General features: G+C 26.1%; 1 protein-coding gene across 1 annotated transcript; it reads left to right on the top strand.

The window, feature by feature from the left end:
* The first annotated feature begins 3,354 nt into the window (after positions 1–3,354).
* LOC122850801 lies at positions 3,355–19,196 on the top strand. The gene is made up of 10 exons (XM_044149866.1): positions 3,355–3,508; positions 3,602–3,694; positions 4,460–5,128; positions 8,393–8,429; positions 8,619–8,844; positions 8,950–9,569; positions 13,280–14,063; positions 15,533–15,698; positions 16,734–17,140; positions 19,185–19,196. The coding sequence occupies exons 1-10, from the start codon at positions 3,355–3,357 to the stop codon at positions 19,194–19,196; spliced, it is 3,168 nt and encodes a 1,055-aa protein (XP_044005801.1).
* Positions 19,197–24,455: the final 5,259 nt, after the last annotated feature.

Raw genomic sequence — 24,455 nt, 5'->3', positions numbered from 1 at the left:
CTCCAAAAAAGTAGCCTACTTTAGTAATTAATTACGAAGTAATTAGCTACAAGAAAATTATCAAAAAATTTGAGCGTATGTATTATTATTTCATTAATCTACTTAAAAAATTTCAAAGCTCTATCTGCGTTTTTGATTGGTGGTGGTAATCCCTTAACTTATCTTATAGTCTAATTTGAGGTAGAAATCTAAAAGTCTAAAAGATCCTGATATTAATGAGAAAAAAAACTATTATATAAGTGGCCATCTAGCTGAAGAAATACCGACTATTATTTTGTCGATCATGAAGACTACAGTTCTCTAGTCTTCATGGCATGTGTGTTTAAACATGCCATACGTTGCCACATATAATTATTGTAAAGTTTATCATTTATTACTCATTAATTGACCGATCGATATATGAAAATGTTTCGCGCAATTGATGAAACTCGATTTCTAGTATATGTGTGATTTTTATCAAGACTTTTTCATCATTTTTTCTATCCAAAAAAGATGGTTGAAATCTCCATAAGAGTCAATGTTTTCAATAATTAATTACAAAAAATTCAATCGACCAACATAAGATAATTATTACACCGTCGTATTCATAATAAAAAGATCTAACTGTGTACAAAATTTCAGAACATTCTCATTATATTTCAAAATAAAAGACCCGGGAAAAAATATTGTACGTGGAATTGTATATAATAACATATAATTGTATGCGATTATGATTGTATACAATAACATGTTAAAATTGAGTGCATGTTATTGTATGTTATAATTGACCCGATAGTTTCGCATGTTATTGGATACAATTGTATGCAATAACATGCGAAACTATCGGGTCAATTATAACATACAATAACATGCACTCAATTTTAACATATTATTGTATACAATCATAATCGCATACAATTATATGTTATAACATACAATATTTTTTCCCGGAATATGATTATATACAAAAATTTTTTTAATTAAAAAAAAAATTATATTATTTATTGTTATTACACTTTTATAAATCTATTGTCTCGTATTTGCTACCTATCATGGAAAAAACCTGAATCTGTTTTTGTTGCCTTTACCGGGACTCGAACCTTTAATGCTCTAATTACTAAACGCACATCTTTACCCACGCGGCTATCGAACGCATATAATCTCAAAGTGTTTTTTGTAAACTTATAGAACAAGTTGGCCGAGATAAATTAAATTTGTGATAACAATAAATAATTTCTTTTTTAATTGAAAAAATTTTAAAATATCTTTTTACGTCTTAAGTCATACTAACATTGCTTCTATTCTACAAAATAAAGTCTTGAAAAAATAAAATAAAGTTTTGATGTTTATTTATTATTGATGAGACAAGTTGATATGCATATAATCACATTTCGTATTATACATGTTGTTAAAACGGATGTATGATCTTGAATAGAAATGAAATAAAATTATATGAATATATATTATCATATATAAATATACGATATTATAAAATATCAAACAATAATATACATTAAGGACTCCACCTGAAAACCAGAATAATATAAAATTATATATTATTATATATAATAAAATGTTATAACATACAATAACATTGACATGAGATTTTTCCTAAAATTAGAATCATATGTAATTATATGTTATTGTATATTATGTATAATTTAATATACTAATAATATCAATATAAGATTTTGCATAAAATCAGTCATATAAAATCATATGATACTAAGAATTATATGTTATAACATACAATAACATTGACATAAGATATTGCATAAAACCAGAGTAATATACAATTATATAGCATTGAATACAATTGTATATTATAACATACAATTACATAGTGATAAGATTTTCCATAAAACCATTTATATAAAATTATATGTTGTTACTTTTAATTATATGTTATAACATACAATAACATTGACATGAGATTTTTCCTAAAATTAGAATCATATGTAATTATATGTTATTGTATATTATTGTATAATTTATTATACAATAATATCGACATAAGATATTGCATGAAACCAGAGTAATATGCAATTATATCGCATTATAAACAATTATGTATTATAACATACAATTACATAGTTATAAGATTTTCCATAAAACCATATAAAATTATATGTTGTTACTTCTAATTATATGATATATCATACAATAACATTGACATGAGATTTTACATTGAATTAGAATCATATGTAATTATATGTTATTGTATATTATTGTATAATTTAATATACAATAATATCGACATAAGATTTTGTATAAAAGCTGTCATATCAAATCATATGATACTACTTGGAATTATATGTTATAACATACAATAACATCGACATAAAATGTAGCATAAAACCAGAGTTATATGCAATTATATCGCATTATATACAATTGTAGATTATAACACACAATTACATAGTGATAAGATTTTGTATAAAACCAGTCATATAACATTATATGTTGCTACTTCTCATTATATATTTATAACATACAATAACATTGACATAAGATATTGCATAAAACGAGTTACATATAATTATACGGAATTATATACAATTGTATATTATACCATACAACAACACGGACATGAGATTTTGCATAGAACCGGAGTCATATGTAATGATATGTTATCGTTTATAGTTGTATATAATAATATACAATAACATCGACATAACATTTCGCGTAATACTAGTCATATATAATTATATGATACCACTTAACATTATATGTTATATCATACAATAACATTGACATAAAATATTGCATAAAACCAGAGTCATATAAAATTACATGTTATCATATTCAATTGTATATTAAAACATGCAATAATATGGACATAAGGTCTTGCAAAAAACTAGAGTCATATGAAATTTTATGTTTCCATATATAATCAGATATTATCACATACAATTGCATATAATAATACGCACGTATGATTCTGTATGAAAATAAAGCCATATACAATTATATGTTATTTATTATTAAATACTACAATCATATGTGAACGTATGTTATCGAATCTTATTTTACATATGGAATTGTATAAAATAACATACAATTATATACGATAGTATACAATAATATGCAATTATATGTTATTATATACAATTCTACGTACAATATTTTTTCCCGGGGAGTGTCAAATTGCTGCATAACCTCCTTAAAAGAAAGCCAAAAAAAGCTATTATTAAAAAGAAAAAATTGTGTTCCGCGTGTTTTAACCTTTTTAACCTTAAAATTGGTTATAAATGAAAATTTAGACGTTCGTAGAAAAAGAAAAAAAGAGCACGACTCAACAATATATTTTCCGGTATCTAATGAGCCTTAGGTTCTTAACGGGGTTAACGACACCTTTTTTAGAGTTTATTTAGAATGAGTGCCAAAAAAATATGTGTTGAGAAAGACCAACGAACCTCTGATGATGATGACAAGGATCAAAAAGTTGTCATCGATTCACTGGATTACGACGCATTATCACAAATCTTCATGTTGCTGCCAGTACCAGAAAGGATAGACATGGAAAAAGGTATATATTGTAATCAAAATAAAGTTTCTATTTTGTTAATAAAATATCAATGTTTGTGTTATTAATTTTTACATTCATTATGTTTTATTCTAGTTTGTGTCAAATGGAAAGATGCATGTCAACGAGCTTGGTATGACACTAAAAAATACAAATGTGAATCATCAATTGGACGTTCATATAATAACCGTTTGTTGACACAATCATACCTCAAGAAAATATTATTAAGATGTGGTATATATTTAAAAGAATTGTCTCTCTCAAATATTTGCGATTCAAGTATCATGCCATTTGTTGGTTGTCACTGTAAAAATTTAACAAGTCTTGAATGTGCATTTAATAATAATTCATTGATGTATAATGCTGATCGATTTGTTCGGGCATTTACACAGTTGGATAAATTGAAATGCATAAAAATAAAAGTGAATTGTCAATACGATTTTTTTAAACCAAATAATCTCTTTGCGATAATTAATAGTCTTCCGGAAGAAATTGATGAAATTCATTTATTTACTCCGTTGCAACTACATAGAGAATTTTCTCTGGTAAGTTGTTATTAAATAGCAACAGTTGTTTGTGTATCACCAGTGACAAACAATAGTACCGATTAAATACAAATTATTTAAATAAATTTCTGTTATTTTCAGACTCTTGAAAAATTCAAAAATCTTCAAAAATTGACAGTACATGGCCGCTATTCAGAGAAAGTTCTTCATGAAATAGCAGATAAAACAACACTTGTTTATCTTGACATTCAACTGTATCATAAACACATAGAGTGTTTTTTATTTAATAAACTGGTTAATTTAGAACATATTGACCTTACGCGGCCCATGCAACCTGAATGTTTCTTTGAAGCTTACACTGACTTCTCTAAAAAAATACTATATACTATTTTTTGTACATGCAAAAATCTAAAACATCTTGATATTCCACCTGGTCCTTATGATTTAGCTGAAATTCCTCTTAAAGGATGGATAAACTGTCAAAAATTACAATATCTTGGTATTGGTTGTGATATATCGCCTGAGTTAGCAAATACAATCGTTGAATATTGCAAGAATTTGAAAAATTTGAGAATACATACTCGTCAACACATCAATAATACTGCTTTAAAAAAGTTAACGGAGCTGGAAAATCTTGAATGTTTAATTTTGCTTGGTCGTTTTATGCTCGAAGAGGAATCAATAATCGCAATTTCAAACAATTGTAAAAAACTTAAATGTTTAGAAATTGCTTCTGGTTCTATTTATGGCGACTTTCTTTCTTATCCATCTGTTATTGATGAGATATCAAAACTGCAATATCTTGAACATTTAAAATTGCGTATAGGAAGATATCTCGAAGATAGTACAATTATTGCCATTGCTGATAATTGTAAAAACCTAAAAAGTTTAGACATTCCAGGTTGCTGTGCTATTACTGAAAAAGCTCTCGTTGCTTTAACAAAGTTGGAAAATTTACAAAAACTAGTTGTTAGCATGCTTAATATTACTGACAGCTTCATTAGTAAATTAAAAGGATTAAAAGAATTGCACTGTGCTCGTTGCAAGAATCTTACCGATACTGGTATCATTCAATGTATAAAAAATAACCCAGATCTTACAAAGCTCAATGTCGTTGGTATAGAAAATATTACAATTAACCTGGTTATTGCTGCTGATAAGGCAACTAAAAATCGTACAAATGGTATTATTTTACACATAATATCATATGATTCGTCAATAATCCAAGATTCTAAATCAATAATTAAATCTCAATGGTTAATTGTTGATAAGAGAAGATATAATTAAATCTATCGTGCACTTTTTTCTAATTTATTCTTAAAAACAGTGCCGTAACAAGGAATTTTTGCGCCCTGGGCAAAATTATATTTTGCGCCCTATTTTTATCGATATAATGTAACAAAAAGGAAATACTGATTTTTTAGGTGTATTAATATAGAAGACAAAATAATTTACTAAAAAAAAAACACTGGATTTTACTATGTTTTATAGTACTGGTGGATGTTTTGGGAAATTTAGCAATATTTATCATGTAAACAGTGAGTTTTACTATGTTTGTGAATTTTAATCAGACGTATAGTAAGTTTCATAATACTCAATCGTAAATTGGCCATGTTTAAAATAAAAAGTACTATGTTGTATAGTCAAAAATATATTTGATTAAAAAAATATTTTAAAATTTTGTCGATTTTTTTTTTGTTGTTTTATTAACGCAGAAGCTTTTGTTTTGTTTTGTTTTTTTTTTTTTTCACACTCTGACCAGGGATCGAACCGACGAAGTATGTCTTGACGTGGTATCGGGTACGCTTTAGACCGCTCAGCTACGGGACTTAACTGGAATTAATAGTAAAATTGACTCTTTTGTTTGGTATTTCGTCTTTCTGCATTTTTTACCATTTGAACATAGTAAAATTCGCTCCAAATCTCGTAATTAATATAAAACACACAATAAAAATTAAATCTGGAATCGTATTTTTTAAAATTGATGAGTAGTATAAATAACATTATTCAAATTTAGGTACTGAATGATTATTTTAAGGAGCGTCAATTGTCAATTCTACTATGCTAACATAATAAACATTAATTTACACATAGCACTTTGTATCTAGATATGTAGCTATGTATGTAGCTACAGTTTATAAAAAAAAAAGATTTCGTTAGTACTTTCGACTATGTTTTCAGTAAAAAAAATCTTGTTCCATAGTTTGATTACAAATGATTTAATTTACTATGTGCCTTTATTAAAATATATAAAATAAATAATAAAAAATATAAAAAAAATATTATATCTTATCACAAATCCGAAAACGTCCACCGGTACTACAGTAGTATAGTAAAACATGATATTTTTTTCTCTCCGTATGCTAAGTCAATGACATTAGGGAGACATTGTAAAAAAATACTTTATTATTATTATAACTCGTTTTCTATATTATTTAAAATTACAAAAATTTAAATAACAATTTTAATATTTTTTCCAGTATTGGTCTAATTATACTTGTCAAATTTATTGATAATAATTAAAATATAATATATTTTAATCTGACCACTCAACTACATTAACGCCTTATAGACATTTCGACAATATAATTTTTATTATCTGTAAACAATGAAAATATTAAATAAACATTATACATTAATGTCTATAATTATACATATATTATAAAGTATTATAAAATTTTTTCCAAACTATGGTAATTATTAACAACAAAAAAAGAGTAAATAAAAATGATACTAATAAATTTATGGTATTTTAATGAACAAATACATAAATTGTAAATGCATAAACAAAAGATAAACAAATAGACAAATAAACAAATAATAATTGAGTCTCAAAATAAATAAATAGATGTAAAACAATAAAAATAAAAACTGACCAAGTCCTCCAACGAAGGAAAATTGATGTTGAAATATATAACATAATTTTTTAATTGTTATATTAAAAAAAAACAATGACTAAATAAGCAGCCATCTAGCTGAAAAATTAACGTTTATCATTTTGTCGATCAGTAGAATTTTACTTATCGACAATTATGAATTTCTTGAAAAAGCTGCAGGGAACTGTTCACCGAGAATTCACTGAGAGTTCCAGGTAAAGATTTTGTATTGAAAAAAAGCTCTTATTAAACAAAAAAAAAACCTTTCATCCGCGTGTTTTTAACCTTAAAATTAGTTGAAAATAAAAATTTAGACTTTGGTTAATAAAAAAAAAAAAAGAGCAGTACTCAACAATATAATTTCATGTATTTAATGTGCCTCGGTTTTCAAATAAGTTGACGACAGCATTTTCAGAGTTTACTTAGAATGAGTGCGAAAAGAATATGTGTTGAGAAAGACCAACAAACCTCTAATGATGATGACAAGGATCAAAAAGTTGTCATCAATTCACTAGATTACGACGTTTATGAACAGTTAGCCGACAAGTAATGGGCCGACAAAAAAACAATAATTAAAAATTAAATGACATGTTTTTTATTTATTTAATAAATAAAAATCCCAAGGAAAAATTCATATATCTGATATCTCTAGCTATATCAACCAACATACATAAAAATATTCTCAATATTGCGTTATATTTCATCTTTTTCTACATTTCAATGTTTAAATTTATTTTTTTATTATATTAAGTATGTTCTGATTCAGTATCCTTATTAATAAAAAAAACTTTCATAGCCACAGCAGCTATATCATACACTAACACAATCGCACTCTCAGTATAACCAACTGTTTTTTTTTTTTTGCGGTGTTTCACGATTTACACATTTTTTTTAACTATTGAATAAATGTTTGAAAGAATAAAAAGTTGATCAATTATATTTCAGGGATTAAAAATATTAGGTTATTATACAATAATTATTTCAAAGAACTATTGTTTTATCGACAAAAAAAAATAAAAAATTCATCTTTTTGAGGTTGGCAATAGCTCTCGGACCAATGTACATATTAAACATAGGCTTTATCTCCGCTCCTATACCCCAAAATTTGACCGAGGTAATCTCTTAAAAAGGAAAAAACCTGACATCTGCGTGTTTTTAACCTTAAAATTAGTTAAAATAGACTTTTGTTAATAAAAAGAAAAAAAAAGCAGGACTTAAGACATATTTTCCCGTATTTAATGGGCCTCTACTTTTCAAAGAAGTTAAATGGAATATGCGTTGAAAAAGATCAACAAACCTCTGATGATGATGACAGGGATCAAAAAGTTCTCATCAATTCACTGGATTACGACTCATTAGCACAAATCTTCATGTTGCTGCCAATACCAGAACGAATAGACATAGAAGAAGGTATATAAATCATCATCAAAATAAAGTTTCTTTTTTGTTAATAAAATACCAATGCTTTTATTATTAATTTTTAAATTGAATACGTTTTATTTTAGTCTGTGTCAAATGGAAAGAGGCATGTCAACTATCTTGGTATAACACTAAAAAATACAAATGTGAATCATCAATTGGACGTTCTTATGATAACCGTTTGTTGACACAATCATACCTCAAAAAAATATTATTAAGATGTGGTATATATTTAAAAGAATTGTCTCTCTCAAATATTTGCGATTCAAGTATCATGCCATTTGTTGGTTATCACTGTAAAAATTTAACAAGTCTTGAATGTGAATTTGACGACAATTTATTAATTTATAAGGCTGATCACTTTGTTCAAGCATTTACACAGTTGGATAAATTAAGATGCATAAAAATAACAGTGAATAATAAGTCCTATTTTGAAACAGTTAATTTATCTGAAATAATTAATAGTCTTCCAGAAGAAATTCAAGAAATTCATTTATTTTTAGAATCTCGGTGGACACAAAAAGGAACAGTTCCTATGGTAAGTTGTTATTATACAAGTTGTTATTATACCAACTAATTGGTGATAAACAATACTATCAATTGGATAAATACAAATAATTTAAATAAACTTTTGTTGTTTCAGTCTTTTAAAAAATTTAAAAAACTTCAACAATTGACAGTACATGGCCTCTGTTTAGATAACATTTTTCAAGAAATTGCAGAAAAAACTACACTTGTTTATCTTAACATTCAACTGTATAATATACACAAAAGGTTTTTTTTATTTGATAAACTCGTTAATTTGGAACATATTGACTTAAGGCTGTACGTGTACCCTAGAAGACCATATGAAGCTGACGCTGACAAAGTACTGTATACTATTTTTTGTACATGCAAAAATCTAAAACATCTTGATATCGCACATGGTCCTTATGATATAGCTAAAATTCCTCTCAAAAAATGGATAAACTTTCAAAACTTACAATATCTTGCTACTTCTTGTGATATGACGCCTGACTTAGCAAATACAATCGTTAAATATTGCAAGAATTTAAAAGACTTGAGGATACATAGTCTTTCTCACATTATGGATGAAACTGCTTTAAAAAAGTTAACAGAGCTGGAAAATCTTGAATGCTTATCATTGCTTAGTGGCGTTACACTTAAAGAGGAATCAATAGTCGCAATTTCAAACAATTGTAAAAAGATTAAATGTTTGGAAATTTCTCATGGTTCTATTTATGATGACCGGCCTTCTTTCCCGTTTGTTCTTGATAAGATATCAAAATTACAATATCTTGAACATCTAAACTTGTCTATGGTAAAAAATTTAGAAAATAGTACAATTATTGCTATCGCTAATAATTGTAAAAACCTAAAAAGTTTAGAAATCCGAGGTTGCCGAGCTATTACTGAAACAGCTCTCGTTGCTTTAACAAAGTTGAACAATTTACAAAAACTAGACGTAAGCTTTCTTGATATTACAGACGGCTTCATTAGTAAATTGAAAGGATTAAAAGAATTGTATTGTGCTGGTTGCACGAAGCTAACGGATGATGGTATCATTCAACTTATAAAAAATAACCCAGATCTTAAAGAGATTAGTGTCTATGGTATAAATAATATTACAATTAACCTGGTTATTGCTGCTGATCAGGCAACTAAAAATCGTACAAATGGTATTATTTTACACGTGAAAATATCTATTTTGTCAATAGTCCAAGCTTCTAAGTCAATAATAAAATCTCAATGGTTGCAGGTTGTTGAATAGATAAAATATTATCGTTTACTAATTTCTAATTTTGATTTCAAAAACACATGCTAAATACGTTGCCAAGTCAATGACATTTTGAAGACATTGTGCAAAAATATTTCTATTATAACTCGTTTTCTATATTACTTGTAACCATAAAAATATAAATGCCAATTTTAATTTTTCTGTAAAAAAACAAATTAAGAAAATAAATATACTTCTTTAAATAAATTTTCGTATGTAACAATTATTTTTACCGTTAATCATACATATGTAATTACAGGTATGATGATATTCAAGTGGCTTGAAAAATTACTTTATATTTTTTTAATAAACGTGCCAGTTATTGTTTATACTATTTGTTTAATTAATTATTAAGTGTCTTAATATAAAACGAAAAAATAAATAATACAAGAAGATTGAATTGAATTCATTTAAATCCCCAGAAACAAAGCACGTCAGTTATCATACCGAAAAAAAAATCATATGATTACAGATACTTCTCAATTTATTTGTATATAATAAAAATTAATAATCTTATACGAGATTGTCTAAATCAACTCCAGGAGCTACTTCAGTTGTATCTTGGTCTGTTGAATTGGAGTATTTATATTCTGAGTAGGTGCATTTGTACCTCTTCCACATCGATACACAAACAAATAATGATAGCAATACTTTAAAACAATATTAAAGAAAAAATACTTGTAAAAAATATTTATATAAATTAAATTATTACGTTATTGTTTATGTTAATCATATTGTTGACTTTCAAAATATTTTAGTTTTCTTATATTTTTGCAAGAAGTTAAATCAAGCTGTATGTACTTCATAAAATGTCTTAGTTTTTCTGTTGTTTTAAATTCAAGAATAAACTTTAATGTAATATTTGACATTGTTATTTAGAGTATTAATATTAATAATATGTAATACGTTAGTTGAATATATAGAGATTTTAATAAATTTAATTCAAGTTGATAGACAATTTGATGCATTTCAAGTACAAAAACTCGGTATTAGCTTCATTGATAATATTCTGTTTTTGGCATTGGTCACTCATTTACTGCCAGTTGCTTTAATCAAATTATCAAATAGATTTTTTCAATTAAAAATCATTATCTAACAGTTTGACTATTTTTGAAACTAATATATATATATTTTGTATTTTCGATTAAAATACAAAATTTTTAATTGCATTTGAAACAGAGTTCTGCATAACTCTAATCCATATCAATATGAAAATATTTTATTCAACATGAAATAAATATTTATCGATACAAATATTATTATTTATAAAAATAAACATTCAAAATTTTTATGTAAAAAAACTCTTGGGTTAAATTAGTCCAGATAATATGTATATATATATGATACATGTTATTTTTCATGTAGGTCAATAATTAACTGACAAATTTTTTTTTTTAGATAAAATAATTGACAAAGGCAAATAAAGTCCAAGAATTATATGAAACAATTAAAAAGAAATTATTTACTTCAATGAAATCAACCAAGAGCTATTTAAATTTCATATAATGAATATTATTTGCAGAATATAAAATAAAAATTTAAATATTTAAATCAATTTTATTTGAACGTTATGATAATTATCAAATTAATTCAATGAATACAATTAAGTAATAAAGAATACTTTTTTATTGTTTTGTTTGCGCAGTGAATTAATAAATAATCATTAATTTAATTATATTTCATGAGAATTTTAAAATTACATTGAAAATAAAAACAGTTTACTCATCGGAAGGCATGGTAGTGCAATTATTGTGTCAAGAATGAGAAAAAAATATATATATTGATAGGATGTAAATGTATAAATAATAATAGATAAATAAATAAACAAATAAACAAAAAAAATTGAGGTTCAAAACGAATAAATGGATGTCAAACATTAAAAATAAAAACTGACCAATCTTCTAACATTTCATAATTTTTAAATTGTTATAATTTTTTTTTTTTTTTTTTTATTCAATGAACACTATAGGGACAAAGCTCTATGGTTCGTTGAATTGTTATAAAATTAATTATTATATAAGAGGCCATCTAGCTGAAAAATTATCGACTATTATTTTGTCGATCAGTAGAATTTTACTTATCGACAATTATGAATTTGAGAAAGCTGCAGGGAGCCATTTATCTGGACTTCACCTGGAGTTCCAGGTAAAGATTTTGTTGAAAGAAAGCTATTATTAAAAAAAAAAAAACTTGTAATCCACGTGTTTTTAACCTTAAAACTGGTTATAGTAAAAATTTAAACTTTAGTTAATGAACAAAAAAAAAAACAGGACTCAACAACATATTTCCCTGTATTTAATGAGCCTTAGGTTCTCAACGAAGTTGACGACAGTATTTTTAAAGTTTACTTAGAATGAGTGCGAAAAGAATATGTGTTGAGAAAGACCAACAAACCTCTAATAATGATAGCAAGGATCAAAAAGTTGTCATCAATTCACTGGATTACGACTCTTTAGCACAAATCTTCATGTTGCTGCCAATACCAGAAAGGATAGACATGGAAAAAGGTGAATATGTTATTATCAAAATTAAGTTTCTTTTATTTTCAATAAAATATCAATGTTTGCGTTATTAATCTTTACAATTGTTACGTTTTAATCTAGTCTGTGCCAAATGGAAAGAGGCATGTCAACGAGCTTGGTATGACATTAAAAAATACAAATGTGAATCATCAATTGGACGTTCATATAATAACCGTTTGTTGACACAATCATACCTCGAGAAAATATTATTAAGATGTGGTAATTATTTAGGAGAATTGTCTCTCTCAGATGTTTGCAATTCAAGTATCATGCCATTTCTTGGTTATCACTGTAAAAATTTAACAAGTCTTGAATGTAAATTTAACGATTCATCAATTTATGATGCTGATCACTTTGTCCAAGCATTTACACAGTTGGATAAATTAAAATGCATAAAAATAATAGTGGATTGTCACGATGATGAAAAAATTAATCTCTTCGCAATAATTAACAGTCTTCCGAGTGAAATCAATGAAATTCATTTATTTTTTAAATCTCTGTTGAATCGAAAACAAACACGTTCTCTGGTAAGTTGTTATTATATACCAACTAGTTGTTCATCACCAGTGACAAACAATAGTATCAATTAAATAATCACAAATTATTTAAATAAATTTTTATTATTTTCAGACTATTAAAAAATTCAAAAATCTTAAAAAATTGACAATACCTAGCCTCCGTTTAGACAAGATAAGCAATCAAGAAATAGCAGAAAAAACAACACTTGTTCATCTTAACTTTCAACTGTATGATATAGACGTAAGGTGTTTTTCATTTGATAAACTTGTTAATTTGGAACATATTGATCTAACGCTGCACATAGACACTGATGGAAGATTGTATGAAGCTGACACTGACAAAGTACTCAATACTATTTTTTCTACATGCAAAAATCTAAAACATCTTGATATTGCACGTTGTTCTTATGATGTAGCTCAAATCCCTCTTGAAAAATGGATAAACTTAAAAAACTTACAGTATCTTGCTATTTCTTGTACTATGATGCCTAAATTAGCGAATACAATTGTTGAAAATTGCAAGAATTTGAAAGACTTGAGGATACATAATCTTAATCGAATTATGAATAATGCTGCATTGAAAAAGTTGACAGAGTTGGAAAATCTTGAATGTTTATCATTGCTTGATTGCATTGAGCTCAGTAAGGAATCAATAATTGCAATTTCAAACAATTGTAAAAAACTTAAACGTTTAGAAATTCCTTTTGGTTCTATTTATGATGACCCTCCTTCTTCCCCGTATGTTTTTAATGAGATATCAAAGTTACAATATCTTGAACATTTAGAATTGTGGATGGGAGAATATCTTAAAAATGGTACAATTATTGCTATTGCTAATAAATGTAAAAACCTAAAAAGTTTAGAAATTCGAGGTTGCAGAGCTATCACTGAAGTAGCTCTCGTTGCTTTAACAAAGTTGGGAAATTTACAAAAACTAGATGTAAGCTATCTTGATATTACAGACAGCTTCATTAGTAAATTGAAAAGATTAAAAGAATTGTATTGTGCTGGTTGCACGAAGCTAACGGATGATGGTATCATTCAACTTATAAAAAATAACCCAGATCTTAAAGAGATTAGTGTCTATGGTATAAATAATATTACAATTAACCTGGTTATTGCTGCTGATCAGGCAACTAAAAATCGGACAAATGGTATTATTTTACACATAAAAATATCTGATCTGTTAATAAAACAAGCTTCAAAGTCAATTATTAAATCTCAATGGTTGGTTGTTGAATAGATAAAATATTATCGTTTACCATTTTCTAATTTTGATTTCAAAACACATCCAAAATACGTTGATGGTCAATGACATTGTGAAGACATTGGGAAATAAAATATTTTTATTATAACTCGTTTTCTATATTACTTGTAAACATAAAAATATAAATGCCAATTTTAATATTTTTGTAAAAAAACAAATTAAAAAAATTAATATACTTCTTTAAAGTTTTCGTATGGAACATTCATTCTTATCGTTCATCGTACATATGTAATTACAAGTATGATGATATTTAAGTGGCTTGAAAAATTATTTTAGATTTTTTTAATAAACGTGCCAGTTATTGTTTATATTTACAATCTTGTAAGTATAGTAAATTCTTAAACATGACAATCGCATCTTATTGACGACACATTCTTTTAATAAATAATCATTAACAAACATAAGTTGATTAATTGTTCACCTCAACAAATATTCATACAAGGACAAATATTTTTAAGAATCGGTCGAAATAATGAAAAACAAATATTATCTTTTAAACACTGACAGTAAAATACAGCACAATTACTTTGTTTGTTATTATTTATGTACTATTCAATTTTATTTACATATTGTTAAAATGAGTTATCATAATCATATGTTGGTAATGTAGACTTTTAGCTGGAATCACGTGATTCCACCTGAAGGCTGAGTTTTTTATTGTTGTTGTTTTTTTTTTTACATTGATTACATCATACACATAACAAATAACAATAGCACAAGTAATGGTCAAACGTACAAAATTGTCTAATTAAAACTCATCATTAAATTAATATATTTAATTAAAGAAAAAATACGTTACCAAGTCAATGACATTGTGTATATTCAGAAAAAAAAATATTTATTACATTATAACTACTAAATTAATCATCAATGAATCAAAGAATCAATCAGAGTAAATGGCAATTTATAATTTTAATAATTATACTTATAAAATAATCATGTGTATCAATTATTGTATTTTAACATGTTGCATGACATTCAATATTATTTGGCTTCGAATATAATTTTATTGGTGTTGATTTAACTGGTCAATCATCAACTTTAATTGATCTACATTTTCTGATATATTTTTTTTTATGGTTATTTTATTCTGGTTGTAATGCATTTAAATTCAGTATTATGTTTTTAATATATATTTTCAGAATTTACTTAAAATGGATGCCAAAAGAATATGTGTTGAGAAAGACCAACAAACCTCTGATAATGATGACAAGGATCAAAAAGTTGATATCAATTCACTAGATTACGACTCATTAGCACAAATCTTCATGTTGCTGCCAATACCAGAAAGGATAAACATGGAAGAAGGTATATATTATCACCAAAATAAAGTTTCTTTTTTTTTCAGTAAAAGAGCAATGTTTGTGTTATCAATCTTAACAATTAATCTAGTCTGTGTCAAGTGGAAAGAGGCATGTCAACGAGCTTGGTATGACATACAAAAATACAAATGTGAATTATCAATTGGACGTTCTTATGATAACCGTTTGTTGGCACAATCATACCTCAAGAAAATATTATTAAGATGTGGTAATTATTTAAGAGAATTGTCTCTCACAGATATTTGCCATTTAAAAATTATGCTATTTGTTGGTGATCACTGTAAGAATTTAACAAGTCTTGAATGTCAATTTAACGATGATTCATTAATTAATCATGCTGATCGCTTTGTTGAAGCATTTACACAGTTGGATAAATTAAAATGCATCAAAATAACTGTGAATAATAAGTCCTTTTATAAAATAGTTAATTTATCTAAAATAATTAATAGTCTTCCAGAAGAAATTGAAAAACTTCATGTACTTTTTAAACCTCTGTATTGTCGAGAAAGAACAATTTCTATGGTAAGTTGTCATTGAATACCAACTAGTTGTTTATGTATCAGCAGTGACAAACAATAGTATCAATTAAATACAAATTATTCAAATATTAATTATTTTCAGACTCTTAAAAAATTTAAAAATCTTCAAAAATTGACAGTACATGGCGTTGGTTCAGTAAACATTCTTAATGAAATAGCTGAAAAAACAACACTTGTTCATCTTAGCATTCAACTGTATAACATACACATAGGGTTATCTTTTTTTGATAAACTCGTTAATTTGGAATATATCGAACTAGCGATGGGCAGTACTAAATATCTGCGCCCAGCTACGAATAATATATCTACAACAGTACTCAATAATATTTTTTGTACATGCAAGAATCTGAAACATCTTCATATTTCATATGGTCCTCTAAAAAAATGTATAAACTTTCAAAACTTACAATATCTTGGTATTAGTTGTCATATAACGCCTGACTTAGCAAATACAATTGTTAAATATTGCAAGAATTTGAAAGACTTGAGGATAGATAGTCTTCATCGAATTATGAATGATGCTGCTTTGAAAAAGTTAACAGAGCTGGAAAATCTTGAATGTTTAATGTTGCTTGGTATCGTTAAGCTCAAAGAGGAATCAATAATTGCAATTTCAAACAATTGTAAAAAACTTATACGTTTAGAAATATCTTCTGGTTCTATTTATGATGGCCCTCCTTCTTCCCCGTCTGTTCTTGATGAGATATCAAAGTTACAATATCTTGAACATTTAAAATTGTATATGGGAAAATATCTTGAAGATAGTACAATTATTGCCATTGCTGATAATTGTAAAAACCTAAAAAGTTTAGAAATCCGAGGTTGCAGTGCTGTTACTGAAACAGCTCTCGTTGCTTTAACAAAGTTGGAAAATTTACAAAAACTAGACGTAAGCTTTCTTGATATTACAGACAGCTTCATTAGTAAATTGAAAGGATTAAAAGAATTGTATTGTACTTCTTGCAAGAAACTTACTGTATATGGTATCATTCAACTTATAAAAAATAACCCAGATCTTGGTGTGATTGATATCAGTCGTATAGATAATATTACATATAACCTGGTTATTGCTGCTGATCAGGCAACTAGATATCGTACAAATGGTATTATTTTACACATAAAATTATCTGATCTGTTAATAATACAAGCTTCAAAGTTAATAAATAAATCTCAATGGTTAGCCGTTATACATATATAATTAAATTATCGTATACTTTCCTCTTTGATTAACGCGTAATATTTATCCATAAAGTATATTTTTAAAAACACATTTAAAATACGTTACCAAATCGGAGAAATTATAAAAGAACATTATTATTATTACTTGTTTTCTATATAATATAAAATTATAAAAATTTAAATGACAGCTTTAATATTTTTGTAAAAAAAATAAGTTAAAAATAAAATATACTTTCTCAAATAGTTTTTTGTATAGAACAATTATTTTTACCTTTAATAGATAAAAACTCTTAAAAACCACTTATATCTAAGTATGTGACATATTTTATTTTATAATCATATGTAGATGCGCACCCTCTCGGGCCCAAACGTCGTCCACAGATGCGATTTACTTTCAACCTTAACCATTTACATTAGATATTTTCATTTTATCTATACATATTTATTGAACAAATAGTTTAAAAATTGATGAGATATATGATTTTATTGTTTACATGTATGTGACTGACTACAATGTAAAAATATAAAATTATATACTCTTTTTTATGATACAAGATAAAAAAGTATATTCATATTCAATGTTTTTTTTCAAAATATTAAGCCAGAGCTTTTATTAGTTAATACTTTTGATAAATTATTTATTAAGTATATATATTTTTTTCTATTAACTTTAAAAGAAAAATATGATTGAAGGTGTATACTTGGTGCCATTTTCTCAAAGATTGAGTTAAAAAATAATTAACAAATGACATTATATGACGTATGTCAAAATATGAAATTACTTAATTTTTTATATTTAAATTTTACGACATTGTTTTTTTATGTAAACTAAAAGAATAGAAAAAAGAATTGTCTTGAAATAAATCAACATTGATAAGTATATTTTTATGTAAAAAAATACCATTATTTCTTTATGTTCAGACTTAATCCATCAACATATGTTCTTCAATCAAATTCTTAAAATGTTCATTATCTTGGTAATTTTATTACTTGTCTACAAAAATTATTGGATAAAGTACATTTATTGCAACAACTTACTACTTATCTTGTTGATCACTAAATTGATTCTCTTTTTTTTTTAACTTTAAACCAATATGTCGTTGATGACATTCCTTTATTACTTACACACTACATCACTACGTTATATTTAAATTTGATTTTTTCGATAACTAAATATTATTAATTTTACAACATTATTTTTCTATTACTTAAAATCTATGTAGCTGGAATTATTTGTTAATAAATTTGACTAAATCGTAGAACTGCTCTGAAACAATATGAAATAAAAAATACTTGTAAAACGTATCATATGAATTAAATTATAACATTATTGTTTATTTTAATCATATTGTTTACTTTCAAAATATTTTGACTTTCTTATATTTTTGCAAGAAGTTTAATCAAGCTGTATGTACTTGATCAATCTTATTTTTTCTTTGCTTTAAATTCAAGAATAAACTTGAATGTAATAATAGACATTGTTATTTAGAGTTTTAGTATTGATAAATTGTAATACGTTAGTTAAATTTAGAGATTTTAATAAATTTAATTCAAGTTGATAGACAATTTGATGCGTTTAAAGTACAAAAACTCGGTATAAGCTTCATTGATAATGTTCTGTTTTTAGCATCGGTCAGTCATTTACTGCCAGTTGCTTTAAACGTATTATCAAATAGATTTTTTCAATTGAAAATCATTATCTAACAGTTTGACTATTTTTAAAACTAAAATATATGTAATTGTATTTGAAACAGAGTTCTGCATAACTCTAATCCAGATCAACATAAAAAATTTGAAAATATATATCAACATAAAATAAATTTTTATTGATACAAATATTTTTATTTGAAAAAAAGACATTTAAAATTTTCATCTACAAAAAAACTCTTGCGTTAAATTAATCAACAGATAATATGTATTGTATAGCCATATGATATGTGTTATTTGTCATGTATGCCAACGTTTAACTAACAATATCGTAAAGTCTACAGATGAAGCGTCGTCGATTGAGACATTACCGAAATTGATCGGTCAATATTTATAATTGGACCCTGTAGAAAAATGGAAATATTCAATGTCATAAGTGCTAAAAATTAAAAATAAATATGACGATTGCTTTTGGGGAGGAAGATAAAACAAAATGAACATTTAAAAAGCCAAATTGCTTCAGAATTTCACATTTAATCTCGAAATAACAAAAAGTCACATGAAAGTTAGTATTTTTACTTTTAAAATATTATCAAGCTTGGTAATGCAACACTGTACTACTCATCTTGTTGATCACTAAATTGATTTCCTTTTTTTACGGGGGCTAAGAGCCATAGGCTCAACCGCAGTCTTGAATTCATCGGCGAAAAAAGAAAACGCTCATAACTATCCATCAGAGAGTATTTATCACCAGAGATTTTTTGTTCGTAAATCTTTTCTGTTTTATATTTCATTATTTTTAAATTATTATTTATGTAACTTAATTAATATAGTAAGTACATACGTTTTTATATGAAAATTTTACAATTTATAAAAACGGCGCAAGAAATAACTCTACACAAAATCATAGTAGAGACTTCGTATTAGGCTCAATTTATGTGTTTTAAAAAAACTCTATCGCCCGCTTTGCAAAAATCCTGTCCATTTATAATATTTTTTGAGAAAAAAAAAAAAAAAAACTATAAAATTGAAAAAAAAAATTCTGATATTCCGTTATTGAGAGAGAAAGAAACCCCAAATGCCGTTACTAGATTTTTTTGAGGCGCATAATTTGAGCCTAATACGAACTCTCTATCTTGATTATAACAAAAGTTATGGCTTGCCGATAAAAAAAAAAAAAAAAACCGGTTAAAACATGTTCAAGCAATAAAAATAACAATGGCCCTAGGCGGAGTATTGAAAATTTTTTATTTTCAACGGGTAACGCTGGCCACATGCCCCAACAAATGTTACCAGAATTTTTTAAGATTTTTTTTTTTTAATTGTTAAACTTTAACAAGGGTTTTTTTGTGAATTAAAAAAAATATGTAGATTGTAATTTTTGTTTTTTTTTTTTTATAAATATCTGTTGTATTTGTCATTAATAATTAATAAAAATTTATACAATTTAATCTTAAATATAAAGCTATTTTAATTTTAAAATATATGCAGTTTGCGTACGAATATATTCAGAGTACTTAGACAGAGTACTTATTAGTAAATAAAATTAATAAATTCATCTACATACAAAATTATAAAAAATATTAAAATAAATAACATTTTTAATCATCAAGTTCATATGAAAATTGATGCTCTTTAAATGCACATTCTGTTGATAATTTTAGTAAATTCATTTGACAATTTGTTTCTTCAAAAAATTCTACAAGATTAATACTGGTATATATTGTCAATGGAATATTATTTTTCCGTTGATTTGTTAACATCGCAGCTATTTCAAATATTCGTGATGAAATTGGATTTTGACAAACAATTAGCTCTTCTAAATTTGGACAATTCTTTATAAATTTTTCCACATGTTCATCATAAACTCTGTATGATTTAGCACAATTAAGATATTTCAATTTCATCATTTCAACTGGTACAGCATTTTGCACATCTAAACTGTTAACAACAACTAATCTTTCAAGATATTTTAGTTGCGCAATATCATAATATGCACGTTCACTCAAATTACATGAATAACTCAAATCTAAATGTTGTAAATTTTTGCAATTAAATACAATACTTGATATCAGTGTATCATCAACACTCGTAACATGATTAATACGTAAACTTTCCAAACATTTTAAATTAGCAATAAGTTCAATATCATAAATAGTTAAATTTTCTCCATAAGATATATCAAGTAGCTTCAATTTTTTAGCATCTTCAGTTAAATTAACAATAACATTTTTATCAACATTTGAAACGTTATCAAGATTTAAATTTTCTAAATTATTTAATCTACCAATTCTTCCAAGTAATAATGTATGATGATATTAATGAACAAGAAGCAACATTAAGATGCTTTAAATATTTACAATTATCAATGACTTTTGTTATAAATTCATCATCAACATTTGAACAATGTTTTACATCCAAATAAATAAGTGTTTTGATTCTTGATATACTGTCATACATGCCAATGCTAAGACTTGAATTATTAACATCAAAATGTTTTAGTCTATTTAATCTTGGTAATTGACTTATTAAATTTGCTTCAATATATTTGATTGATGATAAATTAAGATGTTCCAAGTTTATCAAATTGAGTATTGGCATTTGATCATTCAACTTACAACCATGTAGATCCAAGTAAACCAAGTTTTCCATTTTACAAATTTCCATCATTGCTATTCTTTCCAATTCAAAATAACGAAGTGTCAAATCCGACAAGTTTTCAAATTCTTTAATAATCTGTAATAATAAATATAATATTTATAATATAATATAATATTTATTATTAACAAGTGTTAATATATAAATATTTTCTTTTCATAAATAAGTAATAAACCTACCAATGAAAAATCTTCGGCAAGTAGAATCATCATTTCATTCGAAGTATTACTTTGAAGATATAACTCATTTATTGCTGGATTTATAGTACGTAAAAGGTGATGATACATATCAATTGCATTTTTTGGTGATGAATTATCGATAATTGCTGTATTTTTAAATATTTTTAATTTGTTTAAATTTTTAAAACCATCTTCCAAGTGTTTTTCTTCGAATTTATTTAAATTTAATTTGAAATTTAAATTAACAACATTGATACAATTGTTGTTGATGTATTCAATGACAGATGAATCACATGTATATTCAGTTATTGTTAAATGACTTATTAAATCAGAATTGTTCCATAAATTTTCCGGAATATTAAGACTTGTTAAAATATTTTCAGTTTGATTTATCCATTTTGCGATGTCGATTTTTTTTGTTTTGTACGATTTTTTTTCATTTTGCCGTTGGTGAAAAACTAAAGAATAAAAATATACATTATTATTCACTAGATAATAATTGACAATTTTTATGAAAATTTCCACTAGTAAAGTTCTTTGACCAAGTCTATTTCTTACCAGAAACAACTAGTATTTTTCCAGTTACCAGTGGAAGACTGAGTTGTTTTTATAGAAAAACCTGCCATAGAACATAGCGACAGTTTTCATGAACACTGTTGCCGTACTCTGTGGCTGGTTTCTCTTTGGTAACTTAGATTTGGCAACTATGGTCGAAAACTTTGCCAGTGGACAGCAGCCTTAAAGAAAAGTTAACCCCAAAATGACCACATTTTTATACGCTTAGCTAAATGGGCTAAATGTATAAGGTGTGTCCATTTTACCCTCCTGTTTAATATTTATTAAATCACCAATTATTTACCTTTATCAATTATCATCTTGTCAGCTAATGGTAGGAATTTAACCGATTCCATAATATCCAAGGATAGACAATCAACATTTAGGTTTTTCTCGACTTGACATTCATTAAAATTATCAGCATCAAATGATGTAATTTTTTGGCGTTTTATTGGATTTTCGTATTCCATGTTTCTTTTATTTTTAAATAAAGAAATAATTCCTGAAAAATAAGATATTATAAGATAAATAAGAAAAATATTATAAGATTGGTATAATAGTAACATATTAATCTTGGAGTAAAAAGTAAAAAAAAAAAAAAAAAATATGGCCTCGTGGCAATGACCACGTGGCGAACAATGAACATTTACTTGCTAAAACTGATATTTAATAAAATAATAATAATTTGTACTTACAATTTGAATAGTACTGCTTTGACTCAATTGATGATTTATAAATAATAATCAATTATTATAACAATTTTAATAAATAATTAAAATGAATACTTGCAAACGTCCAACCGAGTCCAACGGTAGTTGATTTAACAATAGCTGATATTGGTTATCTAGCCTCACTATTTATACGCACTGAGCTGCACTATCCAAGATGGCGGTGAAACTTTCGGCTATTGTGATTGGTCGATTTTTATTATAAAACTTGCAGCGCTCTCTTAATATTTCAGTTTTTTGAACTATTCTACTATTTTGGCTATTTTATTTAATAAAAAATTAGATAGAGTGAGACAACATTTTTCCTCTGTTTTTTGTCTTTTCCGCACTCATAGAAATATTGTGCTTCTAAAGTCATCCGCAAGAGGTCTCTAGTGATTTTTCAATAATTCCTCATAAAAGACAATTTTTTCATACTTTAATTATTAATTATGTTAAAAAACTAAGCTCCAAACCTCTTTTATTTTTTTTCTATACGTTTTGTTTTGTCTCATTTTATAACCCGATAGTTTGTTTTTCACGATGTCATATTGTCGATCAGAGATATTGGTATTTTAATGGACTTTTTTTTGACAAAAATCGTATTCTCCATAAGAACCCATGTTAAAAGTCGTCAACTTTGAAAATTGATAAAAAAATAACGAGCTTCCAAACTATTACCAAAAAAATAACATAAAATGTATTTCAAGAATCTACTGTATAAATTTTAAAGCATTCTCATATTCGGAAAAAAATTGACGAAATCCCTTAAAAAGGTTACGCACAAATTCATTGCAGGTTTTGCGGGTGACGTCACTCACTTCTGACGTCACAGACAAAACTAAGATCGGGCTACACTGTAAAAAAATATAGTGTAAAGCGCCTGCGCTCCGTATACAATATATGGGAGTGCGAGTGTGTGTGTGTGTATGAGCTTGCCATACGTTGCCACATCTAATTTTTTCAAAGTTTATAATTAATGACTTATTAATTGACCGATCAACACATCAAAATTTTTCGCGCAATTAATAAAACTCGGTTTTTAGTATATGTGTGATTTTTTTCAAGACTTTTTCATCATTTTTTCTATCCAAAAAAAATGGTTGAAATCTCCATAAGAGCCAATGTTATAAGGTTGAATGTAAATAGAATTTTTAACTATACGATTTTTGAATTTTCGGTCCCATATAAAAGTCGGAGTAATTATCTATTTGGTTGATTTTTTTCAGAATTTTACACCACGTTTTTTTTTTAGATAATTAATGTCAAAGTTGACAAC

Source organism: Aphidius gifuensis, linkage group LG3 (assembly GCF_014905175.1).
Source record: "Aphidius gifuensis isolate YNYX2018 linkage group LG3, ASM1490517v1, whole genome shotgun sequence".
Lineage (NCBI taxonomy): Eukaryota > Metazoa > Arthropoda > Insecta > Hymenoptera > Braconidae > Aphidius > Aphidius gifuensis.
The sequence above is the reverse complement of the archived record's forward strand: the minus strand, read 5'-3'. Positions and strand labels throughout refer to the sequence as shown.